Source organism: Nycticebus coucang, chromosome 2 (assembly GCF_027406575.1).
Source record: "Nycticebus coucang isolate mNycCou1 chromosome 2, mNycCou1.pri, whole genome shotgun sequence".
NCBI lineage: Eukaryota > Metazoa > Chordata > Mammalia > Primates > Lorisidae > Nycticebus > Nycticebus coucang.
In genome coordinates this window covers 178,475,807-178,493,118 of record NC_069781.1, presented here as the reverse complement: position 1 = coordinate 178,493,118, position 17,312 = coordinate 178,475,807, and the positions used below count along the sequence as shown (strand labels likewise).

Sequence of the window (17,312 nt, the reverse complement as noted above, 5' to 3'; positions counted from 1 at the left end):
TCTGGGTGATGTCCAGGCATCCTGGATGTTCCTTAACTTGGGGGTGCAATCGTCCAGTCTCTTCTGTCCTCACATGGCCTCCTCTTCCCTCTTCTCATAAGGACACCACCCTAGCCCAACATGACCTCATCTCAACTAATTCCATTCATAAAGATCCTATTTCCAAATAAGACCACATTCAGAGGTACTGGGGGTTAGGGCTTCAACATATGAATTTGGTGGAGAAAATTCACCCCCAGCAGGGCACCAACCCCTGCCACAAGCCCTGAAGGAGCCAGATGATGTTCTCTGACAGGTGACCACATCTACCCAACCCCACAGCCAGCCAGAGCTGACTATGCTGGAGGACCCTGGTCTCAAAGGCAGCCAGTCCACACGCACCAGCTTAGGGCCGAGGGGAGGCCTCCCTGAGGCTCCACCACTGAGAGGCTGAGAAAGCAAAGCTCTGCCTGGTGTGTCGGCAACAGATAGCCTGGGCAGGGAGGCCACAGCCGTGAGAGGAGACCTGAGAGGGCAGACGAGGCCTGTCTAGGGAGACATCACTGTTAGGGGCCTCGCCACAAGTGGGAGAGTCCCCTGTGCTGACAGCTCGGGGCTTCCCCTTGCCACGAGGCCCAGTGGTCAGACTGCTGCTCATCTTCCTGGACTCCTCTGAGACCTCCAAACCCTTACCAGCCTTCTATCTCTTAGCCCTCAGTGGGGCACTTACAGCTGCCTCTGCACCCTCCAAAATTAGGGGCTGTGGCAGAGCCTGGGAGGACGCCCCCCCCAAACCACTTCCTATTCTTTGGCACATGGCAGGGCATGTATTTCCCAGCATCCTCTGCAATTCGTCACATGCCAAGTTCTGGTCAGTGGAAATGGGAAGAGTGGAACACGGCAGTCCCACGCCCCACCCACAAAAACCTCCTGAGCCACCACCCACTGCTCCTCTCCCTCCACATGCTGGCCAGATGGAGGATCCTGTGGTGGCCTCTGATAGCTCAGGATGATGGTGCAACTGGACGTCACTAAGCCCCACTCCCCGGATTATGACTTGAGATTTGGATAAACTTGGATCATATCAATGGAGGGCATTTGGTGGGATCTCACCTAATGTGCACAATGCAAGGATCTATTTCAAAATAACTAAATTTGAAATGTCTTACCACAAAAAAACAAGCGAGGTAATGGATATGTTAATCAGTTTGATTTAAGCATTCCATGTTGTACATCAATTCATCACATTGTACCCCATAAATGTATAGTTATGGTATTAAAAATAGAAAAATGTTTTTAAAAAAGAAATAACTTGTTGCTGCAATTATCCATTCTAATAGAGAAGCTTTATTACTGTGCCCTCTTCTGGAATACTCTCCCCCTACAGCTTGCCATGGCTCCCTCCTCCTCACCCTTCAGGGCTCAGCTGAAATGTCATCTCTACAGACGGGCTGCCCTGAGGCCTGCCCTAGCTAAAATAGTACTTGGTGTTTACAGCACCCTGTTTCTTGCCTTCCTAGCATCCATCACAACCCTAAACGGATGAACGTGTTAATCTGGCTTTTTCTCCACGACTGTAAGTTCTTCTAGGGTTCTGCACTGTCTTGGTCAACATTTTATCACCAGGGACAAACATATTGCCCAGCACAAACCAGGTCCTCCCTGAGGATCTGCAAAGTCAATAAAGGAATGAACCCAGAGAACACTGGTGATCTTCCTCCGGAATAAGAGACAACCCTTGAATAACAAGACAAACCAATTCCCCAGCCACCCAGCATGAAAGCAGGGCTATATCGACCATCGAGAGTAAGAATGCCAACTCTGACACCCTGGCAGGCTCCAACATGGAGGACACACACCCCAGAGAGGGAGCAGGATGAGCCACTGGGTGCAGAAAGGAAAATCGTCACGCAAATGGAAGTTCTAATATTTGTCTCATCCTCTTTACAAAGGTATTTCCCTTTATATCTATTCATGACGATGACAATGACAATGATCGTGGGGATAATGACAACAATGATGGTGACAATGCTGATAATAGTGAAGACAATGATGGTGATGATGATGGTGATGGCGGTGATAACAATGATGGTGACAGTAGTGATGACAATGACAATGATGATAATGATAAAAGCAGGCAGTACTTGAGCACAGGTGCCTCTGTGCCAGGCACCATTGAAGCATTTTTCACATATTTCCCCATGTAACCCCGACTCGAGCCCCACAGGACAAGTTCTTTTATTCTTCAGGTGGAGGCAGAAAGCAGGGGGATATGAGAAGTCCAAGGTCACACCTCTACAAGTGAAGGGGCCGGGATTTGAACTTGGGCAGTCAGCTCTAAAGTCTGTGTTTTCACATGTCATCACTTCATATCTACAGCTAAAAAATAAGCAAGTCTGGACACAAGTGGCACTGGGGGAGCCTTATTCCTGAGGAGATGCTTGGCCACGAGAACTTGGGGGCCACTTTCACCCAGTGGATTTCTTCTTGGGGGATGCCAGTAAGAAAACACCTACATTGTTTAAAAGACATTTTAATAAAATAACTTCCAAAAATATTCACAGTTTTCATGGGAAAAAGTCCACGGATGGGTTTCAGAATGAGCCCAGACACAGAAAAGCCGGGTTTCACCACCCCCGGCCCCACCAGACGTCCCCACACTGCACTGTGGTCTGGTCCCGTCACATCCTGTCTCCCCACTAATCCAGGCATCTCTAGGAGGGGGAAGTAGTCTCCTTCTTCTTGGTGTCTCCGGCACCCAGCTGAACATGTCCTCTGCACAAAAAGTAACTAAGACATTTCCCTCCTGCTATAACCCCCCAAAATAGCCTAAAGGAAGCTGCTGCCTTTGGGTCCCAATCAGGGTGCTTCTCTCTTACACACAGAACTGAAACATCTCTTTTGGGAGCTCATTTAGAAGAAAGCAACGCAGAGGGCGGCGCCTGTGGCTCAAGGAGTAGGGCGCTGGTCCCATATGCGGGAGGTGGCAGGTTCAAATCCAGCCCCGGCCCAAAACCAAAAAAAAAAAAAAAAAGAAAGCAACGCAGAGCAGGAAAAAGACATGAGATTCTGACCATGGACAGAACAACGTCCAATTATAACTTTGTCCTTTCCTGGCCTTGTTACCTTGCGCACCCAAGACCAAGTCTCCTCCTAAACAAAGTGGGGATAATCCCTGCTTCACAAGGTCCCTTGGGGGGTTGACGAGCTGTTACATCCGACGAGCTTTCACAGAGACTAGCACACAGGGAGCACTTGCTGGAAATGGCTTTCATCAACGGCATTATTCCTGCTATTATTATTTGGCAGGCAACCCAAGAACCTAAAACCAAGGAAATGGCTGCCATGTATGAGAATCCCTTCCTTACTCATGGGCAGCCACGACTTGTCCAAAATAAGCAGACTGAGAAAACATGCCTAAGCGAGAGGGAAAATGTCAGGATGAAAAGCCCATTCACAGGAAATGGCCGCAGTCCAGACCCTCAGAGGGCTCGTCGCCACTGCCAGCACTGTCCAGACCCACACACAGGTGGTACCACGTCGGCTCCCAAGACACGTTCCAGGCCTCCCAAATGGACAAGATGTCATCTAAAGCTCAACACAGAAAAGCCCCAGCAAAGGCCCCCTTCTTTCCAGAGACTTCCCAACCTAGGCCCCTTGGAAGGGAAGGAAACCCACATACGCAGCCCTGCCCAGAATTCCACAGCTCCCTCCCTGCATTCAGAGACTCTCAGCTCCTTAACTCTCTGTGCAGAAGGCCAGGATGGAAAGAATTCCAGCACCGTCTCATCCAACACCCTTAGAAACTCACAGGGAGCCCCGAGGCCAGGAGGCGAGGCAGCATCTCAAAACCCACAATCAACTCTCTCGGAGGCCAGGTCTTGGGACTCTCTACCCAGTGGCTCTTTCCTTTCTGCTTTCATTATTTTAAGTTTCCGATTATGAAATTATTCCTACTTTTTTTTAAAAAGTACATAAAGTTCATTTACTTCTTGCCCAATAAGATAGGAAATACTATTATCTCACTTGATGGACAGGGAAACTGAGGCACAGAGAGGTTAAAATCACTTGGGTCTAATCACACCTCCAGTCAGTAGCAGGGCGCATATTTGAACCACAAGTCTGGATCGAGAATCTATGTGTTTGTGCGGTAGTTTGGCTCTAGGTGGCTGGCATCAGTTCCTTCCCACCTCGCATGCACATAACACCGCCTCTCTAAGAGAGGAATTCCCTTTTCCCTTGAACCTGAGCTGGGCCTATTGACCTGAGCTGGTGCAAGTGATGTTCTGGGACATCTTATGCTTCACCTTGCAGCCTTTGCCTTGGACTCTTCAATCTGAAACCACCATGTGGTCAATGCTGGGTCAACTGTCCCAGCTCAGCCCAGTCTTCCAGCCATCACCACCAAAGCAGCAGATGTGAGTAAAGACTCTGGAATCTTCCAGGCCAAGTGACATACCAGCTGAGTACCACCAAATGACCTCAGTCAGGCCACAAAGACTAGAAGAATCACCCAGCTAAGCCCTGCCCAAACCTCTGACCCACAAATCCATTCATCCATATTAAATGGGACCCACTGATCCCTGCTGGCCCCCTGGCAAAACTTTCCCTTAATCTCCACACAAGCAGCTCTTCCTCTATGAGGCCCCCCAACCCCACGACCTCCCCCCAAGCCCACATGGACCCACCACACCCAGAGTAAACCCCTACTGTGGTGCTAACCACACAATCCCGTAAGAGCTGCTCTCCGAGTCTATCTCCCTTCTCGCTGGTGGAGACTCCATCTCTCCTCCCCTCTGTTGGTGGGCTCTAGCATTCAATATGACGACAAATACGTGCTGAACAAATGAGATGACTCCATCAGGACGAGGTTCCAAGCAAAGCCCTATTTCACCCAGTGATGCTCTACCAGGTGTCCTCAAACTTTTTAAACAGGGAGCCAATTCACTGTCCCTCAGACCATTGGAGGGCCGGACTATAGTTTAAAAAAAAAAACTATGAACAAATTCCTATGCACACTGCACATATCTTATTTTGAAGTAAAAAAACAAAACGGGAACAAATACAATCACATCGCCTCATGTGGCCCGCGGGCCGCAGTTTGAGGACCCCTGCTCTAAGCAAAGCAAACACAATTTCTCAGCAGTTTCTCAACCCCAACACTGCTGACATTCTAAATTGGATGACTGTGTGGTGGGGGTTGTCCTGTGCCTTGTAGAATGTTCAGTATCATTCCCGGCCAATACACACCTAGATGCCAGTGGCACTTTATCCCCCAGGTGTGACAACCAAACCTGTCTCCAGACATTGCCTAATGTCTCCCCCTGGAGAGAAGGGATGTAAAATCATCCCAGTTAGAACCACCCACTGCTTTAGACAGTGGCGTCCAAGTGTTTCACCCAGGCCTGAGCAAGACTTGTGACGCCTTGATCCTTCTCTTATGCCCAACCATAACAGGAGGCGGGGGCACCAATGTCCCATGGACTCATCAAAAGTCACACGCTACTTGCCAAGTACCCCCAAACCACATGTTTGTGGTTCTCTCCTTCTCCCTGTAGGCTCCACAGTAGCCTGCAAGCTTCTGTGACTAGAACCCCCAGAAGGAGTTGCTAGGGCCGGTGGGCGGGTCCCCTCAAGATGCCGTCCATCTCAACAGGAGGCACTGATAGTCCCCTCCTGGGGCTGAAGCCCTGCTCTCTCAAGGTAGTGGAGGGAGTACCATTTCTAAGCTCCTTACCCCCAAATTTGGCTTTTTCTAGTACAAACACCATCTCAAACAGGACCCACACACACACATCCACAACAGGGTCAAATATGTAAGTCCAATCATGTCATCCCTCTTCTGAAAACCTATCAATGAACCCTACTGCCCCCCAATAAAGTCCAAACACGGATGCAAAGCCTGACTCCGCTTGTTAGCAACAGCAAAAATCAGAACAGCCGCTCCCACTGACTGAGGGCCTGCCACACACCACCATGCTGACACCCTTTGACATATCTGTTCCTTCCCTTTCGCTCAACCATAATTGGGGCAAGGGGCACCAGTGTTACTCCCATTCTACAGATAAGGGAACGCAATCTCGGAAAGTGGGATGACTTGATGCCCAACATGACACAGCAAAGCCCACCCAATGGTGCAGGAAATCGAGGCCCACAAGGCTTATACCTAAAAAAACAAAAGGCTGCAGGAAGATTTGAATCTAATTTAATTACCGCTATATTTCCAGTAGTTTGAACAGTGCCTGACAGAATAGGCATTCAAATGAGGGCAGGAAGGGGAGAGGAAAAGTGTCTCCCAAGAACCTGGCTCTGTGCCAGGATCATCTGGGCGATTAATACCAAGTCTCCGCCAAAGCACTAAATAATCACCATTCTCAGTCACTCCAGGGAGGTGGCGAAGGGAACAAGGAGGCTGAACAGGGAGAATAAATGGAAACTGATAGTAGTTGACTAATGGAGAAATGCAGGACATGAATTTCAAGCCAGAATTCTGTCTCATGCCCATCTCCATCCAAATTGGGCTTCAGGAGAAGATGCCAATACCGGCATCTTCCGTCTTTTTAAAAGCTTCCGTCTCTACATGTTTCTGATGATTACTCAGGCTTGGAACCTGCAGGCCAGAAAGAGAAAGGGGCCCTCTCAACACGGTCCACCTGTATTTACCTCCTCGGCTGGCCCTCCTCCCCCACCAGCTGCAAAAGGATTGGGGCCACCTGGGAGACTGAGTGTGGCCAATGCAAACAAAATGATGAGGAATGTTGGCTGCCTCCACACATGGACATCTGGCTCTGTGCCACCTGAGACCTACTTGGCTCTGAAGCCAGAAGCAGCCTTTAAGAGAGCTGCTCAATCTCACTCACGGTACAACTAATCACATTAAGAATGACACCACGCTACCAGAGTCCACCTGTGAATGGCCAAGTGCAAAACCCCACACCAAGCAGGTGGACGAGGGGGCATAAAGGAATCGGAACGCTCACACCTCCTGGTTGAAGACCAGGTCTGCTTCGTAAAGTGGAGCAACCTCCTTTGTGGGGTGCTTCCAAATTTCCCTCTAAAGTTACAACAAGCAGTAACCTTTAACTCAGAAATAAATCTTCTAGGAAGTTGTCCTTCAGATACACCCTCACGTGTGCATACAATAAGGCAAGAATAACTCTCCCATGTTACCAGTGAAAATATAAATGGTGAAGCCACTTTGGGAAACAGTCTGGAAGCTCCTAAAATGATTAAACAGAGGAAGTGTGTGATCCAAAAATTTCACCCCTAGGTATATACCCAAAAGAAATAAAAACACCCACACAAAAACTTGTACACAACGTTAAGAGCAGCACGATTATATCAGCCAAAACGCCCATCACCAGATGAATGGATAGATTGTGGATTATCCATAAAATGGATTATTCAATAGCCATAAAAAGGAAATTCTGATACACCCTACAGAGTGGATAATGAAAACATTAGGTCACAAAGGGTCACACAGTATATGATTATATTTATATGAAATGTCCAGAATAGGGACAGAGAGACAGAAAGTAGATTAACAGTTGCTTAGGGCTGGGCATGGCTGATGGCTAAGGTGCATGAGGTTTCTTCCTGAGGTGATAAAGACATTTGAAATTGATTGTGGTGGTGCTTGCAGTGGTTTACGCCTGTAATCCCAGCACTCTGGGAGCCCAAGGCAATAGATTGCTTGAGCACAAGAGTTCAAGACCAGCCTGAGCAAGAGTGAGACCCCCATTTCTACTAAAAACAGAAAAATTAGCTGGGTGTTGTGATGGGTGCCTGTAGTCCCAGCTACTCAGGAGGCTGAAGCAAGAGGACCTCTTGAGCCCGAGAGTTTGAGGTTGCTGTGAGCTAGATGCCACAGCACTCAACCCCAGGGTGATAAAATGAGACACTGTCTCAAAAAAAGAAAAAAAAAAAAAAAAGAAAGAAAGCGGGGGGTAATAAATAAATAAAAATAGAAAGAGTGCAAAGACAGTTGCTTCCGCTAACAACAAAAGGCTGGAAACAGCAAAAGATGTTCATCTCTGGGGTTAAACTTGCCATTAGATGTTATGGGGCATGAAAGAGTAAAGAAATCCGTGTGTATTTACAAGGAATAAGCCCCAAGATTCTTAATTAAAAAAAAAAAAAAATCAAGGTGCAGATGTGGATGTAGTAGTTCCCATTAGTAAATTGTTTTTGTTTTTGTTTTTAACTCACATTATAGAAGCATAGACCATTTCTGAAAGATGAAAGAATTTGGTAATGAACTTGCCTCTGGGGCCTCAGTTAAGGGCTGGAGAAGAGAAACAATTATTTGTAAGTCGGCTCCTCCAACTCCCACAAGTACATTTTTATAATTAAAAGCTAGTTAATAAAAAGTACAAATTAAAGCAAGTCTTTACAACTGAAAATGACTTAAATGCCCTTAACTCTATTTGTTAAAAAGTCTTAGAAAGTTGGGGGACTGATCCAGTTGCCTGACATTAAGGATATGGGAAAGGGAAGATGCCTCCAGAACCAGAACTTCACGTGAAAACCACAAACATTCAATGACTTGAGCTCTTCACTGGAGATGAAAGCAAAGGTCACTGAGTGCTGTAATTTGTGATAAAACACAACAGGCAGCTGACTAGTCTGTGAGTTTCTACAAGCTCAGGCCAGTTAGCTCCTAAGAGGGCAGAAAACTTCAATAGCCCTGGGAGCCAGACAATTCCTGGTGCCATCGGACAGGGGAACAAACCCAGTGCCCAGACAAGCTCTGTGAACGTTACGTCACCAGAACTTTCCTGGCTAAACTCCGCTCACCTGCTGTAAACCCCGTCAGAGACCCACACAAAGTAGCAACACTCTCATTTTTAGAAGACCAGAAGAATGTATCAAACCAGCAATAATTCCAGTAATGGGCCAGGCGCCGTGGTTTACACCTGTAATCCCAGCACTCTGGGAGGCCTGGGCAGGTAGATGGCCTGAGCTCAGGAGTTCCAGACCAGCCTGAGCAAAAGTGAGACAGCATCTCTAAAAATGGCTTCAGATTATTATTATCACCTGGAGTGGGTGCCTGTAGTCTCAACTGCTCAGGAGGCTCAAGCAAGAGCATTGCTTGAGCCCAAGAACTGAAGGTTGCTGTGAGCTATGACACCAAGGCACTCCACCCAGGGTGACAAAGTAAGACTGTCTCAAATAAATAAATAAAAATAAAAAATTAAATAAACAATTGCAATAACAACTGATTCAGGAAAGTGAAGGTGCTCAGGCCCGGGCCCGGGAGGACAGCCACACTGCCCTGTGCACCAGGTACTCACAGAAGCCCTCTATTTTGTCAGCGGTCTTACTCCAGGCCACCTGCCGCGTCTCCATGATCACCTGAACGGTCCTCCGCTCAGGGGTGGACTTGCGGAAGCTGAACACAGTCATCACCGTCCCTAGCTCTAGGGCTCTCTTGATCTGACTCTTCTCATACTCCGGAAGGACATCCACGTTGACCATGGTGGTCATTGTTGGCCACTCCAGGGAGAAGGAAGGAATCAGGAGAAGTCAGGAGGCTGAAAGGGCAGAACGGGGTTCAGTTAATGGACAGGGGTTTGGTTAGGGTTAGGACATGGACTTTAGGAGCCAAAATCGTGTCTCATCAACCTCAGGATAAGTTTTTGGAGATGGTTCTAGTGACAAGAAAGTGCTGGCCACTCAGACAGCCCAGCCAGGACACAAAGGTTTAAATGGATGTCAAGGTCTGGGAGGGGCCCCTGGTTTCAATGACCCAACCATTACCTGGGCTTTGAATAACCAAATCACCACAGCCTGGGGGTGACTCCCTCTCTCCCCACCTGCTTTTATCTTGAGAAATATTTGAATAGCCAAAGCAGCTCAGCTGGCTCCCGAACCCCACCCCACTACCACTAGCATCCTCTGTATTGGGCCTAGAGATTTCCAATCACCCCCCTTTACTTCCTAAGCAAAATTAGAAACAGAAAATATTTTAAAAATGAAAACTTTAGAATCATCCGTGCAGACCTGAGCAGTTGAGTCCTGTGTGTAGAAATGGCCCCACTGACTGTATGGCCCTGGGGAGGCTGCTTGAGTTCTCTCCTCACCTCAGGTTCATCTCTCCTAAAATAGGAGTGGCCAGTCAGGAAGCCTAAAGTGCAATGCCACAGCAAAGCACCTGGGGTGACACCCAGTATCCAAGAGGTATCCTTAGCACCGCTCACTCTTGGGCAGTCCCTTATCTGGACTGTTGGGCCCACATCTAATCCTGCAGCTTCATGGGCTCCTCCTGGGATCTCATGCTCGGATTATTCTCATCACCTGCTAACTGGTGCCTCCCTGCTTCTGCCCTGGCCCCCTCAGGTCAAGTACAAAAAGATCCTTTTGGAACATGAATCGACTCAGGTCAGTTCTCTGCTCAAAACCCTGTGGCAGCCCCCTGTGCCCCACTCTGCCCCACTCCCCTGTCCTGCCTCCTGAATATCCAAAGACACGCTGTCTGCCCGTAAGATGGGGCGGAGGGGGAAGAGGTTCTCAGGCTCTGTCTGGAGCTGAACCACCAGGGCCTGCCCTACTAGCCAGGCTCCTGCCACTCGAAGAAGCCACATAAACCCTCTGGGCTTAATTTCCACTTCAGTAATAGTTAAATAAGATAACAGATCTCAGGCCCTTAAGCAATGATACAAAATCAAAGTCAGTATTCCTTAGCTATAGCTACTATTGTTACTATTCCTATCATTAGTTTTATGTTTTGTTTTTGGTTTTTTTTCCTGAGACAGTCTCACTCTGTCACCTGGGGTAGAGTAATGCAGCAGCATCATAACTCAACACAACTTCAAACTCCTGGGCACCAAAGATCCTCCTGCCGCAACCACCTGAGTAGCTGAACTATAGGCACGAACCCACTAATTTTTCTATTTTTAGTAGAGCTGGCTCACACTGGGACTCCTGGCTGGTCTCCAACTCCGGGCCTCCCAGGGTGCTACAATGACAGGCATGAGCCACCACACCTGGGCTCGTTGATCTTTTTTATCCCCTTCTCTCCCTCCAAATCCCTTTACCCACCCAAAGTTGTTACTTACATAGCAGCACTAGAAAGAAGTCTCCCAGAAGCAAAGATAAAGAAGTGAAGGCAGGTTCAGCAGGGCTGTCCCGGCTTCCAGCCTGGCTCAGCCTCCTGCCAAGTTGTTCAAAGTCTGGGTCTCAACTTCCTCATCTGTAAAAAGGGGGTAAAATGCTGCTGGAAGTACTATAAGCTCTAAAGTCCCGTACAGACTGCAGCACTTAGGGCCTCAGCTAACACTAATCAGCCACTGGGAAACATGTTGATCAAGCGTCAACTGTCACCAGGCCCTGAGCTGGGGACTAGGATGCAAATGAGGGGGGATGGGGAGAGGACCCAGCCATGCCCTTTGTCCCTTCCTCCCTCCACCAAAGCCCCTACCTAAGGTACTTCCTCAGCTGTGCCGGCAACAGAGAGAATTCCACTGTTCTCTACCTGTTTGGAAACAAGCTGCTGAATCTAATGCAGTCAGAAGCGCAGCAGAGACATGCATGGGGCGGGGAACACAAGAGAGCAGCGACAAGGGCCCCAAGTGTAATCTAAAGTGCAGCTAGGCACTTAGAGTAGAGGTCCACAACCTTTTTTGGCACCAGGGACCAATTTCTTGGACAATAATTGTTCCACTGATGGGAGGCAGCATGGGTGGAGAGGCGGGGGGTGGGGGGGGTCATTATATTCTCACAAGGAGCTGAGACCCAGATCCTGCAGAGGTGCAGTTTATAGCAGGGTCACAAGGAGCTGAGACCCAGATCCTGCAGAGGTGTAGTTTACAGCAGGGTCAGTGCTCCTGAGACGCTAAAGCCGTCACTGATATGACAGGAGGTGGAGCTCAGGAGGTGATTCCAGTGATGGGGGGTGGCTGTAAATATGAAGCTCTGCTAGCTCACCTGCCATCCTGTGTGGCCCACAGGCAGGCGGGTGGGGTGGGAATCATAGACTTAGAAGGCTCAGAGGAAGCTTCCAGGGGAAGAAGTAGGCATCTGAATTCAATCTTCAAAAAAGATGAAACAAGAATAATGGGCTTAAGCAAAGGCCAGGAGGCAGAATTAGCAGGGGGAGCCAAAATGCATCTGTAGGAGAATCTTAAAGGACCAAGTGATTATCACCCAGGACACAGGGATGAAGGAGGTGCCCATGGCCGGTCTCATCCTTGCAAAGTAACCACTGGACCCTCCCCAGGTGCTAAGCACCTGCCAGTTGATTGAATTTATCTCAACAAGAAATTATAGAGGGGAAAACTGAAGTCCCAAGAGGTGAAATTACTTGATCAAGGTCATGCAGACCAGTGGAGACACAAGGGTCAGAATCCTCATTTGTGTCCTAAGGCCCTAAACTTTCAGCACCTGCTTTGTGGAACCAGAATCCTCTGGCAGATTTTAGCCAGATGTTAACGAATTTGGCAGCCTCTGTTCCTCACAAAAGAGGTTAAGGGACTTGTCCAAGGTCACACACAGCTGGTGGCAGAAACAGGATTTGAACCTGATCCCAACTCCAAAACTCTTCAATATGCTAACCACCCCTAGCATGCCCCTCTAGAGTGCCCAGCTCCCAAGTCTCTAGGCCAGGGCCATTGGCACCTAGGTAGGAAGCTCGAGCTCCATCACCAGGAAACCAGGACAGGGTACTAGAGTTCTCAGTTCTTTCCAGTCCTGGCTCTGGGAGGCCTGGGACCTAACCTTCCCGGATTCCACTCACTTCCCACTCAGAAGCCCAGTGGGTCCACTCAACCATGGGCACCAACTCCCTCATGCTGCATCTCACTAGCTGGAAACAGGTCCTCACAGCCAAAGGATTCTTAGAGTCAACCACCAAAATCCAGCCAGCTCCCACCCAGCTCAGGCCTCCGGAGTCCCAGACTTAGTAACTATAGCAAGCAGGTCTCTGAGGCCTTGACCCTATGGACCCCACAGGAGGGCCCTAACCATCACAGCAATTTCCATTTTGCTTCTGCTTTTTCCAAAAAAAAAAAAGAAAGAAAGAAAGAAAAAGAGAGAGAGAGAAAAGAAATAGCCTTGAAATCCCTTATTTGCTGTTCCTGTTTCCCATCCTCCGTCTTCACTAGGTCATTTTGTGAAATGACTTATCACGTAAATATAAATGTGGCTGAGATTTAATAAGAGGTTTTGCCATTGTTACATTTCATGTCCTCTTCAAGATAAACTTCTGAGATACAAAGACCTCAAACCAGAAAACCTGGAAAGTTTCGTCTCTTCAGCACTCTCTGCATGTCAGGGGAGGAATTCATCCAAAATCCAACTGAACGATTCTGCTAAAACGTGGCAGGGCTGAATCCTGAGCAGGAGTTGCCCCTCCAGCAGCTGGAGGGGCAGTATCACTCACTCAGCCTGCAGGATGGTGGAGGGGGGTATGTATTTTCTTTTTTCTTTCTTTTTTTTTTTTTTTGCAGTTTTTGGCTGGGGCTGGGTTTGAACCCGCCACCACCGGCATATGGAACTGGTGCCCTACTCCTTTGAGCCACAGGCACCGCCCAGGTGTATGTATTTTCAAAGAAACAGTGTTGGCCACAGCCACCGGCCACTGTGGGCAGCAGTGTCAATTGGTCTTTCCCTCCTTTTTAGGGCAACCTGTGAGCATCTGTTAAAATGCAAAATGTGTGTGCTTTGAGCCAGCACTCATACCTGTACAGAAAGACATGTACAAAGATACAGTGTGTGCAACAGAAAATCGTGGAAGTAATTTTTTTGTTGTTTTGAGACAGTCTCACTTTGTCGCCCCTGCTAGAATGCCGTGGCATCATAGCTCATAGCAACCTCAGACTCTTAGGATCAAGTGATTCTCTCACCTCACCCTCCCTAGTAGCTAAGACTACAGGCATCTCCACCACTGGCTATTTTTAGCGGCAGGGTCTCACTCGAGTTCAGGCTGGTTTTGAACTCATGAGCTTAGAGTTCCTCAGCCTCCCAGAGTGCTAGGATTATGTGATGGAGTCATAAGCCACCATGCCCGGCTCATGGAAGTAATATATTTTTTTAAAAAAGGAAACACATCAACTGCTCATCAATTGGGGGGGTCCATTAAATTAACAATGGCACCCACACGTTAAAGACTGCTCAGTAGCTATTGGAAACAATAACAAAGATCTATAAGCAATTTGATCTGCAAAGATACACAAGATTGTAAATGAAAAAAGAGTTGCAAACTGATGAATTTAAATTAAATTATATTTTTATACAGACTGTCTTCTTATAAATCCAGAAGACTGATTACCATGGGAGGTGGTAAAAGAGAACAATTAATGACAATTAAGGTTAATGGGGGGGAGGAAAAGCAGAAAGAGGGGACGGAGGGAGGGGGGTGGGGCCTTGGTGTGTGTCACACTTTATGGGGGCAAGACATGATTGCAAGAGGGACTTTACCTAACAATTGCAATCAGTGTAACCTGGCTTATTGTACCCTCAATGAATCCCCAACAATAAAAAAAAAAAAAGGTAGGGGACTGGACTGGACTTTATGTTAATTAAGTGGTGACATAATGGATAAGCTTTGTTTTTTGTGCTTTTATTGTTTTCTAAATTAAGAAGTGTTTTCAAAACTTTTCTCACCAAGGCTCATGCCTGTAATCCCAGAACTCTGGGAGGCGGAGGTGGGAGGATCACTTGAGCCCAGTTGTTTGAGACCAGCCTGAGCAAGAGTGAGACCCTGGCTCTACTAAAAATGGATAAAGTAGCCAGCACTGCGGTGGGCACCTGTAGTCCCAGCTACTCAGGTGGCTGAGGCAGGAGGATGGCTTCAGCCCTGGAGTGTGAGATTGCTGTAAGCTGGGCTGACACCACAGCACTCTAGCCTGGGTAACAGAGTGAGAGTCTGTCTCAAAAAAAAAAAATACTTTTCTCACCAGCAATTTTCCTCTGACTCCACCCAGTGAATGCAAAAGGGCTACTTGTGGGTTCCCCTGCCTTGCCTCTCCCAGAAGAGCTTCCCAAAGCCCATGGCGAGGGAGGCAGCAGCATCATTAGGTAATTAGGTCATTAGCGTCAATGAAGCCCACGGTGAGCACTGCCCTTCAGTTGGTGTACGCGGGGCTCACACACGTGTGTGACAAGAGTAACTGCAGGAGGCCAGCATGGTCCCCGAAATTCTGTAAGGCTTTCCTGCAGAACCATAGCCAAGGACCCTTTAACCAGAGGTTCAAGAACTTCCTGGGCCCAGCCAGGGGAAGACCCTATCTCTAAAAAAAAAAAAAAAAAAAATTATTTCAAAAATTGCCCGTGGATAAGCCCAGTTCTCAACACCGCCCTGGAAGATGGGCTCGGATAGTTCCAGCGTCTACGGGGAGAAACTCATACTCAGAAAGATACTTGACTTGCCGGGGTCACACAGATGGAACTGAAATTCAAAGTAAGTTCCCAGGGACCAGGCAACCCGTTTCCCTCGCGTCCCGTCGCCCTGTCCCCCGCCCACCTGAGTCTCTCAGTTCAAGATCAGCGCACACGCGGAGCCCCGCCCAGCCCGCGCCGGAACCCGGGCGCCCGCGGTCCGCAGGGACGCAGCTTGAACGGGAACTCTTCCTTTCTGGGGTAATGACCTTGTGGGGATTCCAAACACAACCAGGAAAACGGGGAGACGCACACGCCTACTCACACGTGCAGTAGGGGGGTGGGAATCCTAAGACCCCCGCCACAACCCCCTTCCTCAGTCCCTGCAGGGGCCCGGCTGTGCCGTGGGTGACATCGCTCCCCACTGCCCGCCCCGCGGCCACCTGTGCACTACGGGGAAGTGCCGCCTCGAGAGCCGACGAGCTCTGGAGAAAGAGGCGCCCAAAGGGGAGCGCGCCACCCCACGCAGCACCAACAGGCCCGGGGTGCTCCGAACGCGGGCACCCGCGCGACCCCCTAACCGCGAGCCGCGCCGCTTCCTCCGGGTTCCCATTCAAAGCTGGGACAGGCGCGATGGCGCCAGCCCCGGGTGAGGAAGTGGCCGACGGCTGGGCTGGGACTCCAGTAGTCACCGGCCCGGCCCCAGCCACCGCTGGCCCCGACTGTGCGCCCCACCGCCGCCGCACCTGCTGCCCCGAGGGCAGATCCCCCAGCTCACGGCTCAGCCTGCGCGGGTCCCCCTGAGCGCAGGTCCCTGAGCGCCCCGCGCGCGCTCCCGCCCGGCCCGGTCACCCGCTCACCTGGCCGTGGCCGTGCCGCCGGGGCGCAGCCGCGCGCCTGCCCCGGGTGCGGGCTCCGGGGTCCCGAGCGCAGCCGCCCCTCCCGGCTCGGGCGCTCCCCGCCGCTCGCTCCTCCCCCGCCCGCGCTCGCTACTTCTGCTTCGGCGGCGGCCGGGGCCACGTGACTCCCGGGGCCGCCCCCCGCGCCGCCCGCCCCGGGGCGGACCCAGCCCCGCCCGCCTCCCGGGGCACCCCGGGGCCCGGGGCCTCTCGCGCTCCCGCAGCGGGGACGACCTAGGCTGGAGCTCCGCCTCTGCGGGCCGAGGCCACTTGGCCAGGTGCAGCGAGAGGAACGTCCCTCTAACGTAGCATTTATGCAGCGCCTACTGCACACCGATGTGCAAGTGTATTAACTGACTCCTCCACCCGGACTAACTGGAAGTCGGCACGGAGACCTAGCGGGAGTCACCTCTCACTACTACCTACCGGAGGCCGCTGAAACACGGCAGCCTCAGTTTCCCTTCTGGAAAACGTGAAGAGCACAGTGCCAGCCCCACAGGTTGTCTTTTGGTGGGGGAGGATTAATAGGTTAAACTATTTGCATTTGTAAGGTAAAGTCTGAGTCGCAGTGAGTCCTTCACGGGGGGCGGGGGATACCTATACCCCGAGTTGTGCCCATTAGGTGGAAACTTACCGACCCCCCTCCCCTTTTCTCCCTCTTCCCCCAAGGTTGTCTCAAGGAATAAATAACTCCATACAATTGGTCTCTCGTTTTCCCAGTGAGAAAAATATATCCATTTTTGTTCTTTAGGAGATAGAGCTTTTTCTCTTTTCTTGTGTTCATGAGGCAATTTGATTCAAACCCTGCCGGTGTGTCTTTGATGGAAGTATCCTCGAGTCACCTACAGAGCTGTCAGAGGCTCCAATCTGACAACCACCAACTTCCCTCTCACAGTAAATGTTCCACCCAAAGATTCGTCTGCCCATTTTAGAAGACCTGTCCTTCTCAGGTGTGCAGGGCACCGGTCACCAGAGATCACTTCCTATACCATTTTTTAAAGAGATCTTGGAAAGGGTTATTATAACATCAACCACTTGAATTCCTGGGGTCAATCCACCAGTCATAATGACCAAATCTGGGTGAAATTTCTTTGCCTCGTGTCTCTTTAGAACTGGTAT

At 49.7% G+C, this 17,312-nt stretch overlaps 1 protein-coding gene across 7 annotated transcripts in view; it reads right to left on the bottom strand.

Annotated features, from left to right (window-relative positions):
- The window catches only part of PLCG2 (phospholipase C gamma 2), a 136,157-nt gene extending 119,883 nt beyond the window's left edge, over positions 1 to 16,274 (bottom strand). Inside the window, exons 1-6 of one of the 7 annotated variants that reach the window (XM_053609410.1) lie at positions 16,155 to 16,262; positions 11,905 to 12,008; positions 11,399 to 11,452; positions 11,037 to 11,170; positions 9,982 to 10,077; positions 9,273 to 9,512 (exon numbers count right to left, since the gene is read on the bottom strand). In XM_053609410.1, coding sequence (XP_053465385.1) covers positions 9,273 to 9,465 — 193 coding nt within the window. In that variant the 5' untranslated portion in view covers positions 9,466 to 9,512; positions 9,982 to 10,077; positions 11,037 to 11,170; ... (1 more) ...; positions 11,905 to 12,008; positions 16,155 to 16,262. Of the gene's footprint in view, positions 1 to 9,272; positions 9,513 to 9,981; positions 10,078 to 11,036; positions 11,171 to 11,398; positions 11,453 to 11,904; positions 12,009 to 16,154 lie in introns of all 7 variants that reach the window. The other 6 variants (XM_053609375.1, XM_053609417.1, XM_053609401.1 and 3 more) reach the window with 6 other exon arrangements.
- Positions 16,275 to 17,312: the final 1,038 nt, after the last annotated feature.